Below are 18,308 nucleotides of genomic sequence, written 5' to 3'. Positions count from 1 at the left end.
GTTTCCGTAGTGTAGTGGTTGTCACGTTCGCCTCACACGCGAAAGGTCCCCGGTTTGAAACCGGGTGGAAACATTTTATGTAAACCAAAACAATTCCTGTTTTATTTAAAGTGCACGTAAAATGTGCCCTCATGAAGATGATGATTTCATGATTCTACATTGTTGGCATTGGCCTATGCCAGTGAAGTATGTTGCAGCTTCACAAGTTTGACAAGCAGTTTCCGTAGTGTATTGGTTATCACGTGCGCCTAACACGCGAAAGGTCCCCGGTTCGAAACCGGGCGGAAACATTTTACGTATAACCAATAAAAATCTATTTTATTTAAATTGGACCTAAAATGTGCTTTCATGAAGATAATGAATTCATGATTCTTCATTGTTGGCATATGCCTATACCAATTAAATGTGTTGCAACTTCACAAGTTTGACAAGCAGTTTCCGTAGTGTAGTGGTTATCACGTTTGCCTAACACGTGAAAGGTTAAATTTCGATTTAACGTCGTGAGAATATTACTGTGTTATTTTATTTTATCAATTTATTATTTTATTCTCATTCTACGTGACTTTACCGAAAGAACCAAAGAAGACGTGAAAGGTTCCTGGTTTTTAAACCGGGGGGAAACATTTTACGTATAACCAAAAAAAATCGTCTTTAATTTAAATTGGACCTCAAATGTGCCCTCATGAAGATGATGATTTCATGATTCTTCATTGTTGGCATTGGCCTATGCCAGTGAAGTATGTTGCAGCTTCACAAATTTGACAAGCAGTTTCCGTAGTGTAGTGGTTATCACGTTTGCCTAACCCGTGAAAGGTCCCTGGTTTGAAACCGGGTGGAAACATTTTACGTATAACCGAAAAAAAATCGTATTTTATTTAAATTGGACGCAAAATGTGCTTTCATGAAGATGATGATTTCATGATTCTTCATTCTTGGCATAGGACTATACCAGTGAAGTGTGTTGCAACTTCACGAGTTTGACAGCCAGTTTCCGTAGTGTAGTGGTTATTACGTTTGCCTAACACGTGAAAGGTTTTTGGTTTGAAACCGGGCGGAAACATTCTATGTAAAACCAAAACAATTTGTATTTTATTTAAAGTGGACGTAAAATATGCCTTCATGAACTTGATGATTTAATGATTTGACACTAGACGTTTCGAAATATTTCAGTGAAATATGTTGCTACGTTACATGTTCTTCAAGCAGTTTCCGTAGTGTAGTGGTTGTCATGTTCGCCTAACACGTGAAAGGTGGTTTGACACACAAAACAATTCCTGTTTTATTTAAAGTGCACGTAAAATGTGCCCTCATGAAGATGATGATTTCATGATTCTTCATTGTTGGCGTAGGTCTATACCAGTTAAGTCTGTTGTAACTTAGCAGTTTGGAAAAGCTGTTTCCACATTGTAGTGGTTATCACGTTTGCCTCACACGCGAAAGGTCCCTGGTTTGAAAACGGGTGGAAACATTTTATCTAAAACCAAAACAATTCGGATTTTATTTAAAGCGGACGTAAAATATGCCTTCATGAACTTGATGATTTAATGATTTGTAATTGGACGATTCGACTTATTTCAGTGAAATATGTTGCTACGTTACATGTTCTTCAAGCAGTTTCCGTAGTGTAGTGGTTATCATGTTCGCCTAACACGCGAAAGGTCCCTGGTTTGAAACCGGGTGGACACATTTTACGTAAAACCAAAACAATTCCTGTTTTATTTAAAGTGCACGTAAAATGTGCTGTCATGTAGATAATGAATTCATGATTTTGCATTGATTCTTCATTGATTTTTCATTGTTGGCATAGGCCTATACCAGTGAAGTATGTTGCAACTTCACAAGTTTGACAAGCAGTTTCCGTAGTGTAGTGGTTATCACGTTCGCCTTACACGCGAAAGGTCCCCGGTTCGAAACCGGGCGGAAACATTTTATGTAAAACTAAAACAATTCCTGTTTTATTTAAAGTGCACGTAAAATGTGCCCTAATGAAGATGATGATTTCATGATTCTTCATTGTTGGCATAGGCCTATGCCAGTAAAGTATGTTGCAACTTCACAAGTTTGACAAGCAGTTTCCGTAGTGTAGTGGTTATTACGTTTGCCTAACACGTGAAAGGTTCCTGGTCTGAAACCGGCTAGAGATATTTTACGTATAACCAAAAAAAATCGTATTTTATTTAAATTGGACCTAAAATGTGCTTTCATGAAGAGAATGAATTCATGATACTTCATTATTGGCATAGGCCTATACCAGTGAAGTGTGGTGCAACTTCAAAAGTTTGCCTAGCAGATTCCGTAGTGTAGTGGTTATCACGTTCGCATAACACGTGAAAGGTTCCTGGTTTGAAACCGGGTGGAAACATTTTACGTATAACCAAAAAAAATCGTATTTTATTTAAAGTGCACGTAAAATGTGCCCTCATGAAGATGATGATTTCATGATTTTTCGTTGTTGGCATAGGTCTATACCAGTGAAGTGTGTTGCAACTTCACGAGTTTGACAAGCAGTTTCCGTAGTGTAGTGGTTATCACGTTCGCCTCACACGCGAAAGGTCCCCGGTTCGAAACCGGGCGGAAACATTTTATGTAAAACCAAAACAATTCCTGTTTTATTTAAAGTGCACGTAAAATGTGCCCTCATGAAGATGATGATTTCATGATTCTTCATTGTTGGCATTGGCCTATGCCAGTGAAGTATGTTGCAGCTTCACAAATTGGACGAGCAGTTTCCGTAGTGTAGTGGTTATCACGTTCGCATAACACGTGAAAGGTTCCTGGTTTGAAACCGGGTGGAAACATTTTACGTATAACCAAAAAAAATCGTATTTTATTTAAAGTGCACGTAAAATGTGCCCTCATGAAGATGATGATTTCATGATTCTTCATTGTTGGCGTAGGTCTATACCAGTGAAGTGTGTTGTAACTTAGCAGTTTGGAAAAGCTGTTTCCACATTGTAGTGGTTATCACGTTTGCCTCACACGCGAAAGGTCCCTGGTTTGAAAACGGGTGGAAACATTTTATCTAAAACCAAAACAATTCGGATTTTATTTAAAGCGGACGTAAAATATGCCTTCATGAACTTGATGATTTAGTGATTTGACACTGGACGTTTCGACTTATTTCAGTGAAATATGTTGCAACTTCACAAGTTTGCCTAGCAGATTCCGTAGTGTAGTGGTTATCATGTTCGCCTAACACGCGAAAGGTCCCTGGTTTGAAACCGGGTGGACACATTTTACGTAAAACCAAAACAATTCCTGTTTTATTTAAAGTGCACGCAAAATGTGCCCTCATGAAGATGATGATTTCATGATTCTTCATTGTTGGCATAGGCCTATGCCAGTGAAGCATGTTGCAACTTCACAAATTTGCCAAGCAGTTTCCGTAGTGTAGTGGTTGTCACGTTCGCCTTACACGCGAAAAGTCCCCGGTTCGAAACCGGGTGGAAACATTCTATGTAAAACCAAACCAAAACAATTTGTATTTTATATGCGTAGTTTTTTCGGTAAAGTCACGTTGAAGAGAAACAACAAAATAATAAAATATATAAAACAATAAGAAATTCTCACGACGTTTCGACCATAACTCAAACGGTCATCTTCAGGTGTGTTGGTTCGCATAAATTTATTTTTAAACGGCGCATTTACTTATTTATAAAAAACGTTAACATTATAAATAAATGCGCCGTTTAAAAATAAATTTATGCGAACCAACACACCTGAAGACGACCGTTTGAGTTATGGTCAAAACGTCGTGAGAATTTTTTATTGTTTTATATATATTTTATTATTTTGTTGTTTCTCTTCAACGTGACTTTACCGAAAAAACTAAGAATATGAATTACTGCAGTCACGAAAGCTTTAAATCAAAATTTAATTTGTATTTTATTTAAAGTGCACGTAAAGTGTGCCCTCATGAAGATGATGATTTAATGATTCTTAATTGTTGGCGTAGGTCTATACCAGTTAAGTCTGTTGTAACTTAGCAGTTTGGAAAAGCTGTTTCCATATTGTAGTGGTTATCACGTTTGCCTCACACGCGAAAAGTCCCTGATTTGAAACCGGGTGGAAACATTTTATCTAAAACCAAAACAATTCCGATTTTATTTAAAGTGGACGCAAAATGTGCCTTCATGAACGTGATGATTTAATGATTTAACATTGTTCGTTTCAACTTATTTCAGTGAAATATGTTGCTACGTTACATGTTCTTCAAGCAGTTTCCGTAGTGTAGTGGGTATCATGTTCGCCTAACACGTGAAAGGTCCCTGGTTTGAAACCGGGTGGAAACATTTTATCTAAAACCAAAACAATTCGGATTTTATTTAAAGTGGACGCAAAATGTGCCTTCATGAACGTGATGATTTAATGATTTAACATTGTTCGTTTCAACTTATTTCAGTGAAATATGTTGCTACGTTACATGTTCTTCAAGCAGTTTCTGTAGTGTAGTGGGTATCATGTTCGCCTAACACGTGAAAGGTCCCCGGTTTGAAACCGGGTGGAAACATTTTATCTAAAACCAAAACAATTCGGATTTTATTTAAAGTGGGCGCAAAATGTGCCCTAATGAAGATGATGATTTCATGATTCTTCATTGTTGGCATAGGCCTATGCCAGTGAAGTATGTTGCAACTTCACAAGTTTGACAAGCAGTTTCCATAGTGTAGTGGTTATCACGTTTGCCTAACAAGTGAAAGGTTCCTGGTTTGAAACCGGGTAGAGATATTTTACGTATAACCAAAAAAAATCGTATTTTATTTAAATTGGACCTAAAATGTGCTTTCATGAAGATAATGAATTCATGATTCTTCATTGTTGGCATAGTCCTATACCAGTGAAGTGTGTTGCAACTTCCCAAGATTGCCTAGCAGATTTCGTAGTGTAGTGGTTATCATGTTCGCATAACACGTGAAAGGTTCCTGGTTTGAAACCGGGTGGACACTTTACGTATAACCAAAAAAATCGTATTTTATTTAAATTGGACCTAAAATGTGCTTTCATGAAGATAATGAATTCATGATTCTTCATTGTTGGCATAGTCCTATACCAGTGAAGTGTGTTGCAACTTCCCAAGATTGCCTAGCAGATTCCGTAGTGTAGTGGTTATCATGTTCGCATAACACGTGAAATGTTCCTGGTTTGAAACCGGGTGGACACTTTACGTATAACCAAAAAAATCGTATTTTATTTAAAGTGCACGTAAAATGTGCCCTCATGAAGATGATGAATTCATGATTCTTCATTGTTGGCGTAGGTCTATACCAGTGAAGTGTGTTGCAAGTTCACAAGTTTGCCAAGCAGTTTCTGTAGTGTAGTGGTTATCACGTTCGCCTAACACGCGAAAGGTCCCCGGTTCGAAACCGGGCGGAAACATTTTATGTAAAACCAAAACAATTCCTGTTTTATTTAAAGTGCACGTAAAATGTGCTTTCATGAAGATAATGAATTCATGATTTTGCATTGATTCTTCATTGATTCTTCATTGTTGGCATAGGCCTATGCCAGTGAAGTGTGTTGCAACTTCACAAGTTTGACAAGCAGTTTCCGTAGTGTAGTGGTTATCACGTTCGCCTTACACGCGAAAGGTCCCCGATTCGAAATCGGGCGGAAACATTCTATGTAAAACCAAACCAAAACAATTTGTATTTTATTTAAAGTGCACGTAAAGTGTGCCCTCATGAAGATGATGATTTAATGATTCTTAATTGTTGGCATAGGTCTATACCAGTGAAGTGTGTTGTAACTTAGCAGTTTGGAAAAGCTGTTTCCATATTGTAGTGGTTATCACGTTTGCCTCACACGCGAAAGGTCCCTGGTTTGAAACCGGGTCGAAACATTTTATCTAAAACCAAAACAATTCGGATTTTATTTAAAGTGGACGCAAAATGTGCCTTCATGAACGTGAAGATTTAATGATTTGACATTGTTCGTTTCAACTTATTTCAGTGAAATATGTTGCTACGTTACATGTTCTTCAAGCAGTTTCCGTAGTGTAGTGGTTATCACGTTCGCCTAACACGCGAAAAGTCCCTGGTTTGAAACCGGGTGGATACATTTTACTATAACCGAAAAAAATCCTGTTTTATTTAAAGTGCACGTAAAATGTGCCCTCATGAAGATGATGATTTCATGATTCTTCATTGTTGGTATAGGCCTATGCCAGTGAAGTATGTTGCAACTTCACAAATTGGACAAGCAGTTTCCGTAGTGTAGTGGTTATCACGTTCGCCTAACACGTTGAAAGGTTCCTGGTTTGAAACCGGGTGGAAACATTTTACGTATAACCAAAAAAAATCGTATTTTATTTAAATTGGACGTAAAATGTGCTTTCATGAAGATAATGAATTCATGATTCTTCATTGTTGGCATCGGCCTATACCAGTGAAGTGTGTTGCAACTTCACGAGTTTGACAAACAGTTTCCGTAGTGTAGTGGTTATCACGTTCGTCTCACACGCTGAAAGGTCCCTGGTTCGAAACCGGGCGGAAACATTTTACGTAAAACCAAAACAATTTTATTTTATTTAAAGTGGACGTAAAATATGCCCTCATGAAGATGATGATTTCATGATTCTTCATTGTTGGCATAGGCCTATTCCAGTGAAATATGTTGCTACGTTACATGTTCTTCATGCAGTTTCCGTATTGTAGTGGTTATCACGTTAGCCTAACATGTGAAAGGTTCCTGGTTTGAAACCGGGTGGAAACATTTTAAATATAACCAAAAAAATCCTGATTTATTTAAAGTGCACGTAAAATGTGTGCTGGTGAAGATGATGATTTCATGATTCTTCATTGTTGGCATAGGCCTATGCCAGTGAAGTATGTTGCAACTACTCATGTTTTTTCAAGCAGTTTCTGTGGTGTAGTGGTTTTCATGTTCGCCTAACACGCGACAGGTCCTTGGTTTGAAACTGGGTGGAAACATTTGATCTAAAACCAAAACAATTTGTATTTTATTTAAAGTGGAGGTAACATATGCCTTCATGAACTTGATGATTTAATTATGTGTCATTGTTCGTTTCGACTTTTTTCTGTGACATATGTTGCTACGTTACATGTTCTTCAAGCAGTTTCCGTAGTATAATGGTTATCATGTTCGCCTAACACGCGAAAGGTCCCTGGTTTGAAACCGGGTGGAAACATTTTACTGTAACCAAAAAAAATCCTGTTTTATTTAAAGTGCACGTAAAATGTTCCCTCATGAAGATGATGATTTCATGATTCTTTATTGTTGGTATAGGCCTATGCCAGTGAAGTATGTTGCAACTTTACAAATTGGACACGCAGTTTCCGTAGTGTAGTGGTTATCACGTTCGCCTAACACGTGAAAGGTTCCTGGTTTGAAACCGGGTGAAAACATTTTACGTATAACCAAAAAAATCGCATTTTATTTAAATTGGACGTAAAATGTGCTTTCATGAAGATGATGAATTCATGATTCTTCATTGTTGGCATAGGCCTATGCCAGTGAAGTATGTTGCAACTTCACAGGTGTTGCAAGAAGTTTCTGTAGTGTAGTGGTTATCATGTTCGCCTAACACGCAAAAACACGCAAAAGATTCCTGGTTTGAAACCGGGTGGAAACATTTTAAGTATAACCAAAAAAAAATCCTGTTTTATTTAAAGTGCACGTAAAATGTGCCCTCATGAAGATGATGATTTCATGATTCCTCATTGTTGGCATAGGCCTATGCAGTAAAGTATGTTGCAACTTCACAAATTTGACAAACAGATTCCGTAGTGTAGTGGTTATCACGTTTGCCTAACACGCGAAAGGTCCCCGGTTTGAAACCGGGCGGAAACATTTTACGTATAACCAAATAAATGTTCGTGTTTTATATGAAGTGGATGTAAAATGTGCCTTCATAAACGTGATGATTTCATGATTCATCATTGTTGGCTTAGGCCCATGCCAGTGAAGTATGTTGCAACTTCACAGGTTTGTCAAGCACGTTCTGCAGTGTAGTCGTTTTATTTTGCTACTTTATTTTATGTTTTGTTTGCTATACAGTATGTATTAGGTTTAATTGTGCAATATTCATTATGCTTCCCTTGTGTTGAACTGTAACACATTTTAGTACACTGACCGTTTGTGCATTTAAATACAAGACATTGTTTCACCTTACGAACTGGTCTCAGGAACAGAATTGCCCGTATATTGATTGCTTTTCACAGTGTAGTGGTTATCGAATATTTCTAATGCTTGAAAGATGAATAGTCTACAACTGGGCAGGGACCTGTAATAGTTTTGCTTCACACTTATGTTTGATATGATACAAATTGCAATAAAAGGGGATAAATATTTTATTTTAACCATTTTTACATTGTCTAATACCTTTTCAGATTATATTTAAATATATTATTATTTTTCTCATGTCATCCTCAATTTAGGGTTGATTGCTATTTCATCAGATGCTTTGCATATTTCAAGACCTTGACCATCTTTCATGTAAAATTCTATTGAAATTTTCACATCGTCTTAAAGGCTGATCTTCCTTTCTTCTTCTCATAATTCCATTGCAACATCTACTTCCTTATATGTCTATCGGACTCTGGAGATGTCCGACATAGACATACGCTCACACATGTTCGCAAACACACCCACCAAAGACACGTATAGTTTCTCTTTTATAAGTTAAACGATTTACAAAATATAACTGGAAAATGTATTCAATGTTGTGATTAAAATTACATGTTTTGATTTTTAAAAATACCTAAACATGTAGAAAGATTGACATTAAACCAATATAACATGTAAAAAAGTCTACAGAACCAAATATGCATATTTGATTGCCAACAGTTGACAGCTTTAACATAATTCAGAAAATGTAAGTACTATTATCTGATAGATTGAATAAACCTGATAAAAAAAACACAAATGCACATTTAATAAAATTTGCAGGCATTTTTAAAGCTGCAATGTATGACATTCTTAGCTCGTGTTATAAACTTTAAAAAGCACAATAGCATTAACTTGTATATGATTTTGTGGGTAAAATATATTTTCAAACACTATAAGGCCACAAATAGCTTTTGTTGATTTTGGACATAAACTCGAATGTCGATAGTTATTCCAAGACAAAACGGTCCATTACAAAATGGGAAAGTATCAGTTATATATATTTTTACTGTTGAGAAATACGTCTTTGATAAACATAGCTACCTGAAGGTCACAATAATTGTTAATTTGTAGGACAAGTCATACTGTGTAACTGATTATAAATGCGCTTTCATTAAAATGTTAGTGCTTGACAAATGTATAAAACTGCACAAAGGGCTGCCTGTTTAAACTAATATTTATAGTTTTCAGAACATTTTTAGACATTGTTGATTTCATCTCGGTACAATCACTGTTTTCAACTTGTTGCTAAAATAAATGGTGGGTTCCCTCCTTTTACATAAAACCCAAGCACGAGGTTTTTTTATTCACCTCCAAAATATGTTTTTGTATGTTGACAGCATAGCAGTTATTTATATGTTAATCACATTTGGAAATGTATGTATGGACTATTATGAATTGAGTACTTTATCTATGGAAGCTGGGCGTTCAAACCGTAAGAGCATGCGCTTAATTTTCTCCACAGTGACACCATGCGTGTTTCGTCTGTGAAGAAAGCAAGAACACCATTGTACTTTTTCACGAATAATTTCCAAGATAAAATTCAAGCACTCTCCATTTTAAAGTCCTGCATTTCCCCTCTTCTCATTCTACTCCCCTCCATACACTTTGAGCTTTCTTACCTTGCAAGTTGATTGGCGTTCAAGAGCCACTGTGTTTTTGGTTCCTTGAAAATAACTTTGTACGTATGTTCAAGAGCCTGCAATTAGAAAGCATTAATTTATATTTGCGTTCAATATCACTTATTTCAGTTTCATAACATCGCAACTAAAGTATAGTGAATCTCGATCTAAAGCTTTCGTGACTGCAAGGATTCATCTTCTTTGGTTCTTTCGGTAAAGTCACGTAGAATGAGAATAAAATAATAAAATAAAATAACACAATAAAATTCTCACGACGTTTCGGCCACAACACAAGTGGCCTTCTTCAGGTGAAAGGACAGAGCTCTGTCGTCCCGACAGGTTTGTTCCTTTCACCTGAAGAAGGCCACTTGTGTTGTGGCCGAAACGTCGTGAGAATTTTATTGTGTTATTTTATTTTATTATTTTATTCTCATTCTACGTGACTTTACCGAAAGAACCAAAGAACATATAGTGAATCTATGGCAAAATTCAGAGTTATTAGATTATTTACGTTCAATCTATTTCTAAGATTACATTGCACAAAATAACCAATATATTACTACTCTTATTTCAACTTAGAGAATGGAAATGAATGCTCATGAGACAAAAATAATGATGTTGAAAGTACTGTTAAATTGTTGCGTTGAGCTGTAATGAGGAAAGATATGACAGGAAACGTGGAAGAAAAAAATCTTTAAATGACAAAATAATTAACGCCTGGCAGTGGTGGTAATGCAGTCCAGCACTTGTAGAGGTGTTCAGTGGATTGGACAAATGATAAAGTTGCGAGACTTCCCTTCCTGCAGGCAGTATAGAAAAGAGGATTATGAGATTTAAAAAATTGCCCCCTCACATGCGTGGGATTTCTCCCACATGTATAAACACACAATTGACTGAAAACACAATAGGGAACTTTGGAGCAATTGTTGGTACTGGCTCACCGCCTTGCAGCCTTCCAGCTTGTATAGTTCCTCAGCAAATGTGGTATGCAATTTTCTTGAACGACGCTACGTGTAAATAATCATTAGATTTTTTTGGGATAGTAATAAACGTCTGGAACATTACACATTTACAGTCCCAGTCCTGTGTAATATACTCCCAAAAAGTCAATGATGTGGCAATCCTCTTCACCGGCAGTGCTAAGCCATTGGTAAGATCTTCCATATTCCCATAGAATTGGGCAGTCACTGCAAGTGTTAGGAATGTAATTAACCACCAAAGGGATGAATGAATCCAAACCCTGGATTAATGAGCAGCTTCCTAATTGTGCCTTATGTGCTATAATCACTGCAACAATTATACAATCCTAGAAAACATAGCCTTAGAGATTACTCCAAAGCTCAAAAACAAGGACACCCTGGTAAGTTTGAACAAATGAGGGTTGTCTTGAAAAACTTGATAAGCCACATAGTTTAAAAGCTAACCTGTGCGAGTTTCATGGCAACTTATTATATTACTTTGATAGATTAGATGTAATTGTAATCTTTCTGCAGTTGAACTTGGTTATTAAACTTTTCTGTTCACCTACTCTGCCTTCGCTCAAACGTATTTTATGGACAATCAGATTTTGTGGATAATCAAGTATTTTTTTCAGGACAATCCTCACATGTTACAGGTATGTGATGTATATTTAATTGTGCATAAACCAAGATTAAACATTAATTGCGATGCAGTTGGGTCTAAGCACAATATAAAGGGTACATTGAACTTATTTTGCACCGCACGTAGTCCATCGTGCTCATCAGAGGTGGGGCACTAATCGGAGGTGGGGTGAACTACCATGAGGCTAGACTTATTTTAATATTTATCAGATGTCACCCAAATTTGAAAAATGACTTCATTTGGAAACATAGCAACCATCACCTCCCCCGACTGCAAAAACTTAGGACCATCCTGAACAAGTATTTTGATTTCCTGGATGAAACAAGCATTTCTAGATTTGGAGCTTTCGTGACTGCAAGGATCCATACTCTTTGGTTCTATTCGGTAAAGTCACGTAGGTGAAAAATAAAACAACAAAAATAACGACGTTTCGGCCACAACACAAGTAGCCTTCTTCAGGTGAAGGAACAGAACTGTCGGGACGACAGAAGGAAACCCTGGTAAGTTTGAACAGAGCTCTGTCGTCCCGACAGTTCTGTTCCTTCACCTGAAGAAGGCTACTTGTGTTGTGGCCGAAACGTCGTGATTTTTGTTGTTTTATTTTTTACCTACGTGACTTTACCGAATAGAACCAAAGAGTATGAAACAAGCATGTAAAAAACCCTGTAAATGTATCTTTTACAGATGCAGATAAACTTACCGCAAGAACATAGGGTTTCATCTCCCAAAAATTCAGATTCGTGTTGTCGATGATCACTGGCGACTTTCCTAACTTCATCGCTTTTTCTGCTGTAAAGTTACAACACATCGCTGAACGGTGAGACTTGTTAGGGATACAGTGTCATATCGAATAAACCATTCGGTTGTATATATACATTTTTATATATAAAGTGTACAGCCATTTCGTTTTTAGACTTTGAGCTTGTGATGTTTGAATAGATGATGATGATTTAACCGACAGAGCACTTCAAAATGTTATTGATATATTAATGCCATGATCAAAGAAACTTTAAATGACAGTACACTACACATTTTAGAAAATTAAATATATTACATGTGATTCAAAACGGGACATAAAAACACTCAACAGTGTGGGTGGGAAGCACAAAGACTATACTGAACTCAAATATCAACTGACGAATCCCAAGTTTAACTTTGGCCAAATACCTACTATAATCACACAGGAATGTCTGTCCTTAACGATCGTGACGTCACTCCAGATCGACCAGCCTCCCTCATAAATATTCATGAGCAGGTGACGTCCTCCAAATGGACACCCCCCACCCCTCCTCATTAATAATCATGAACGGGTGACGTCACTGAATATGGAGTACTCCCCCCCCCCCTAATAATCATGCGCAAGTGACGTCACTCCACATCGAATAGCCACCCTCATTAATAATCATGAGCAGGTGACATCCTCCAAATGGACACTCCCCCCCACATTATTATTAACTATGAGCCAAGAATGTCTGTGTTCAACGCTCGTGACGTCACTCCACATCAAACAGCCCCCCTCATTAATAATCATTATAAGGTGATGTCCTCCAATTAGCGGCTGACGTCACTCCACATGGGGGGCGAGGCGCCTCCTCCCCCCTGCTCGGCGTCAACTCACAACCCTCACTACAAAGGCAGAACCCTCACGTCATCACGTGATCTCCGTGACGCTGTTGAGACATCAAAGTAAAAAGGACGTCATGATGAACAAGGGATTATAAACCTTAAAATGAAATAGGTCTGTGTCACCGCGCCCTTACGAATTGCACACGCATTGATGCAATGAATATCACGTCGCAGTCTGCTTTTCGCTTGCAAGTTTCAGATTTACTGCAATACACCCGTCCTTGGACGCTCAAAAGGTTATATGTTTACACACGCACTGTTTCTGCTGCTGTAATGATCTATATTATTAACATGCATGTTAAACGTCACTTTAATCAGTGCAATGATAATAAACATTGAATCAGTGTGGTGAAATATGGACAAGCAACCCCCTAATTATTACCAGCACAGCGTGGGAAGATCTTCAATCAGCAGTCGTTTGACAAGGAGTTGTACATTATTATTTTATACATTTACGCTTACCAGCATGGATATCTTTGTACCATGCTGTTATATGATTATTTTGTAATTTGCATCACGTCATGCCTAAAAATGGGCTTTAAATATAAATCAATGGGGAACCCATCTTCGGGAAGATTCTACCAGTTAAACGCAAGTCACTGTTCTGTAAAATGTTTGCTTCCCATTGGTTTGTATTGGATGTTACTTTTTCAAACATTTAGTGGGGGGTGGGGGGAGGGGCAAAATGTATATTAAGGCAGAAATCTTTATCCCTGAATGTCCCCGGCAAGAGAAGTATATTTTGGGTCCTAGATTTAAAGCTTTCGTGACTGCTAGGATCCATACTCTTTCACCGACGTGACTTTACCCAATAGAACCAAAGAGTATATTTTGGGTTTCACGTGTTTTTCTCTTTACCATTCGGGAGATGACTGATGGACACGAGTGCATTACATATGTAGTGGAGTACGAAAGTGTGTTGTGGAAACTGCGCGATTGCATGATCACACGGACAGTGTGGGTTATCTGGGGTCAGCCTGTGGAGAAGGCGAAAACAGCGTGGGTCGTGTTAGGACAGCCAGGTGCAAGGGCTGGGATGATGAGGTAACGGTTGGGCCAATTAAGCCAGAGGACCAGCAACGGCGGTGATTGGCTGTGGCTGTTGTCAAGGGCGAGGAGGCGTCGAGGTGTCTGGAGAAAGGCAGGCGTTTGAGGACGCGAAGCGTGCGGAGGCACGTGGGCCAATTAATTAGCGATAATGAGAATGGGGATAAATTGGGGGAGACACACAGAGAGCGGGGAGTTGGAGTTGGGAGCTGGACGAGGAGTTGGAAACAGAGTTTGGAAACAGAGTTTGGAGACAGAGTTGGAAACGGAGTTGGAACAGAGTGTGAAACAAGACGAAGTAGTTAGCAGTGGAGTGAGCGTAGCGATAGCGAAGCTGAAGACGAAGTAGTTAGTGGAGTGAGCGTAGCGATAGCGAAGCTGAAGCAAGACGAAGTAGTTAGCAGTGGAGTGAGCGTAGCGATAGCGGAGCTGAAGACGCTGTGTGCGGAGTTGCTGAACGGGGAGTTGCTGAGTGCGAAGCAAGTGAAGTGATAGTGGGGAGACAAAGGTGGTGAGCGAGACGAGCGGAGCACGGCGAGCGAGCCGTGGTGACCAGGATACTGTGGAGTGTGGAGGACATGTTGAATGTTGTAAATAAAGCGGTGTTCGAAAAAAGACAGAAGTTGTCCGCGTAAAGTCGAACACTACACATATATCGATGATGACTAGTTACATATTTACACAGTATAATTACATTTCCACCTTGTTGATGGTTCCAGGTGTGCGCTGCCTCCAGTTGACTCGCATTATATTCGTAGCGTCCGTTACGACAGAAGAATTGGTCAGTGCTTAAGACCACTCCATTTGGGCCTTCTGACAGCAGCTCCCTACACAGATTACATGTCAAAAATTCACATCTCACGAACACGGTACCCCCAAAAAAACATTAATTTAATTTAAATACCACAGTTTACCTTCAGCAATCCACTAAATGTTTATCCGGCTCATTTTTCAAATCCACTGCTGAATGAAGGCGTTGCCACGCTGTGCAAGTGTTGGGGGTTATTTGGCTATACTTCACTACACTGCTCAGTGTCAATTAGTGAAGGTGAGAAGGCACAGAAGTCCAGTATACCGATAGATTTTCCAGTAGAAATACTATCATTACTTCGGCAGATATTCTTTCAAAAACTAGTGTGTGCAAAAAAAGAATATACATTTGTGGTGATACTACTCTAGGCAATATTGATATATTTTCGGGAAGAGTTTTGGATTTTTGTTTGTTTATTGGATTAGAGATTTGCAGGAAACACATTTCAATGCGTTCATATTTTCAGACGGTTTTTATCGATGTGTGTAACAGGTGTGGCTTTGGTTTAAGTTGGGCGTACATTGGCACCAACTTGTGGCAAGCGTGTTTAGAATTGCGTTATAGTAGGGTCACACGGTCACGATTGGCCAAGGGCAGATGGGCAGTACATTAGGCCCTGCCTTTCCCAAGACTACGTGGGCAATCGCGTGACGAGCCGCTTGGGGAGATGAAGTGCTGTCCAGGCCGAGTAAATACCTGGGATATGATTAGAAACAAGACGAACTATTTATTTGACCAGGTAAGGCTCACTGAGCTATTACAGATCTTTTTCAGAAGCGACCTGGCCACAAATGGTAGCTCAACGAAGTGGCTTATGTGGACATTTAGAGCGGCCAAATACTCAATGCATGTTTCTAATCGTGGAGGGGAAAACTGGAGGACCCGGAGAAACATCTACGTGACGGGGAGAACATGCAAACTCTAAATATGCGGGTGTCGAAGCAAAGACCTATTGTATAGCAGGCAATATATTTAACATCTCGCTAACGTGTTGGTCTTTTCTTCGTATGGCTGATGTAGATGCAGAGCAACATTCGGGCGGTCAGGCCACACAACCGTATCTGGAGCAGCGAAATGTATCGCTGTGATGTCTCCCTTCATATTTGTGGATCGGGCATTGCATTGTTATACTACGTATGGTCGGTTCTGGATGGCCACAGTCACACACTCAAGTGTGTTTTTATTTATTTTACATTTGTGCATCAGGTATCCGCATCTGCCACTGCATGATCGTGAGGCTTAATTGACCACACCGGAAAGAGAGGAAAACCTAACAATGGCTTGACAACATAAAGAGATTGGTGCCAGAAAGATGTGGCACTATTTCAGCATATTGGCGCAAGGCAGAGTAAAGTGGAAACAAATGACGAAATGAGCAGTGGCCACCAACGGGGCTAATGCCCATGGATCGTGATGATGACCTGCATGACGTCAACCCACCCCCCCATCCTGCAGTGGGATTAAAAAAAAAGTACTGCACATCTTACACATAACTATGCAGACGTACGCTGGCCATCCCAGTACCTTGCGAGTGTTGACTTGCCAGAACCCGGAGGTCCTCGGAGCAGAAACAACAGCTTCTTGTAAACCCTTTCGCCACTTTTACCGCCGTGCTGGGTCTGATGGTTCTGCTGGATCATGGAACCCCCATGCCTTTGGGGTTCTCTCGGCAGCTCTCCGCTGCCCTGGCCTCTGCTGCCCTGCCGGTGGCCTCCGTCTCCCCGCTGGCCCCGGGGTTGCTGTGGCCGGACGTCGTTGCCGTGTGGGCTGCCGTGTGTGTAGCTGCCCTGGGGAGCCACACTGACGCAAATCTTGACTTGCGAGCCCCGAGAGTGCGACTGCCGCGTTTTGCCCCGATTGCCAATCGGTCCCTGGGTGCCCCGGGGGTAGGTACACTCATGCAAGTCCTTCGAATAAGATCCGTGGATTTCTCGGGAGTGACATGTTCCTCTGGTGCCATGGGAGTTACCTGACCCTATGGTCTTGTGAGGGTAACATGCCCCTCTCGTCCCCTGCGGGTGACCTGACCCTCTACTTCCCTGGTGGTTAGTTGACCCTACAGTTCCCTGGTGGTTGACTGACCTCGTGCCCTGCGGGTGACCCGATCCCCTACTTCCCTGGTGGTTAGTTGACCCTACAGTTCCCTGGTGGTTGACTGACCTCGTGCCCTGCGGGTGACCCGATCCCCTACTTCCCTGGTGGTTAGTTGACCCTACAGTTCCCTGGTGGTTGACTGACCTCGTGCCCTGAGGGTGACTTAATCCTCCGGTACCATGCTGGTAACCTAATCCTCTACTTCCCGGGTGGTTACTTGACACTCGGGTTCCCCACGGGAAGAGAGGAGGTCCCTGTGTGCCCTGAGGGCGCCTGCCCCTCGTGCCACAAGGGCCCCGGACTGTGCCTCTCCCTGTGAAGGACGTCGCATCATCCAGGACGAGCTCCTGAAACAAAGGAGGGATGTCGGCAGCCATGGGTGGTCTGGTCTACTCGCTGATAGCTGATAGCTGAGCACACGCAATCAAAATTTCATCACTAAAAAAACCCCTCCCCCCCCAAAGATCAACAAAGAAACGGCTGCACCAACAACGTCCGCATTCCCTAAGCCACAATAGAGACACACGAGACCCGGGCGGCGACACGCTTTGCTAAATAACACGAAAACATATCATGCTTTCGCTCCCTTCATGCACGGCCACAACGGGTGAACTCTTCTCAGTAGACTCTGTCGATATTTGTTTGTGTTTTACAGGAGCCGTCCACGGCTTAGTACTACTGTATATCCACTCCCCTCTTCCTCGTCCCTTCAACTACGACCCCCCCCACCCCACAATTCGAGAAAGGGCGGCTGATGAAACCAAAGCAGTCGTCACTTCTGGGAAATATATCATGCTCGGGACGCCCTCTGGTGTTCACGCCTGGCACGGCCTCATCCGGCTGTGGAGATGGTCCCACAATAAAAAGTCCATGGCCCAAGCCAGGGGTCGGAAATAACAAGACCAATTTTTTTTCGAATTCGGTCAAAAAAACCCCTAATTTTTAAAAGCCTCAACGCATGTGAATACGAGACCGGCAGGTTGCCGACCCCCTGGTGCTGACACTGCTGCCACATTCTGATATTAAGGCGCTCCAAAAAGTAAAACTTGTCCTAAATTTTGGATAATTCGCGTCCTCCCACCAGAAAAGCAATCTTTACGAGACCGTTTTACTATCACAGGTGCAGTTACGCAGGCAGAATTAAACCCGTATTTACCATTCAAAACTGAGTGGAGCTGTAATGCAGAAGTTTGTGCACCGACCTATGAACCATGGAACACAAGTTCGATTCCTGGCCACAGCTAACATCAACAGATACGGGAATCAGTCGTGAGGTCCCTCCTCCTCCACCAAGCCACACTAACATCACATTAAGCCTTCATCCAGCAGCCAATTGACAAATGGCTAATTTCAAAAATATTCATGAAGTCGATTGACAAAGT

The 18,308-nt window shown here is 40.5% G+C and overlaps 1 protein-coding gene and 5 non-coding genes across 6 annotated transcripts; 5 read left to right on the top strand and 1 right to left on the bottom strand.

Annotated features, from left to right (window-relative positions):
• The first annotated feature begins 1,853 nt into the window (after window positions 1-1,853).
• Window positions 1,854-1,926, top strand: TRNAV-UAC (transfer RNA valine (anticodon UAC)). Its single transcript has one exon. It is a non-coding gene; the product is annotated as a tRNA-Val (tRNA).
• A 581-nt stretch (window positions 1,927-2,507) lies between these two features.
• On the top strand, window positions 2,508-2,580 carry TRNAV-CAC (transfer RNA valine (anticodon CAC)). Its single transcript has one exon. It is a non-coding gene; the product is annotated as a tRNA-Val (tRNA).
• A 799-nt stretch (window positions 2,581-3,379) lies between these two features.
• Window positions 3,380-3,452, top strand: TRNAV-CAC (transfer RNA valine (anticodon CAC)). Its single transcript has one exon. It is a non-coding gene; the product is annotated as a tRNA-Val (tRNA).
• A 1,851-nt stretch (window positions 3,453-5,303) lies between these two features.
• Window positions 5,304-5,376, top strand: TRNAV-AAC (transfer RNA valine (anticodon AAC)). Its single transcript has one exon. It is a non-coding gene; the product is annotated as a tRNA-Val (tRNA).
• A 167-nt stretch (window positions 5,377-5,543) lies between these two features.
• TRNAV-UAC (transfer RNA valine (anticodon UAC)) lies at window positions 5,544-5,616 on the top strand. The gene has a single exon. It is a non-coding gene; the product is annotated as a tRNA-Val (tRNA).
• Window positions 5,617-8,620: 3,004 nt separating this feature from the next.
• On the bottom strand, window positions 8,621-17,666 carry LOC142930177 (uncharacterized). The gene is made up of 5 exons (XM_076072344.1): window positions 16,357-17,666; window positions 14,724-14,848; window positions 12,049-12,137; window positions 9,747-9,823; window positions 8,621-9,609 (listed from the first exon to the last, which is right to left on the bottom strand). Exons 1-5 carry the CDS (start codon window positions 17,301-17,303, stop codon window positions 9,516-9,518), a joined length of 1,332 nt encoding a protein of 443 aa, XP_075928459.1. The 5' UTR covers window positions 17,304-17,666; the 3' UTR covers window positions 8,621-9,515.
• Between the last annotated feature and the right edge of the window lie 642 nt (window positions 17,667-18,308).

Source organism: Petromyzon marinus, chromosome 37 (genome assembly GCF_048934315.1).
Source record: "Petromyzon marinus isolate PM22_M1 ecotype Great Lakes invasive population chromosome 37, UKy_Petmar_22M1.pri1.0, whole genome shotgun sequence".
Taxonomy (NCBI): Eukaryota; Metazoa; Chordata; class Hyperoartia; order Petromyzontiformes; family Petromyzontidae; genus Petromyzon; species Petromyzon marinus.
Note: the sequence above shows the minus strand (reverse complement) of the source record. Positions and strands in the feature narration are given on the sequence as shown.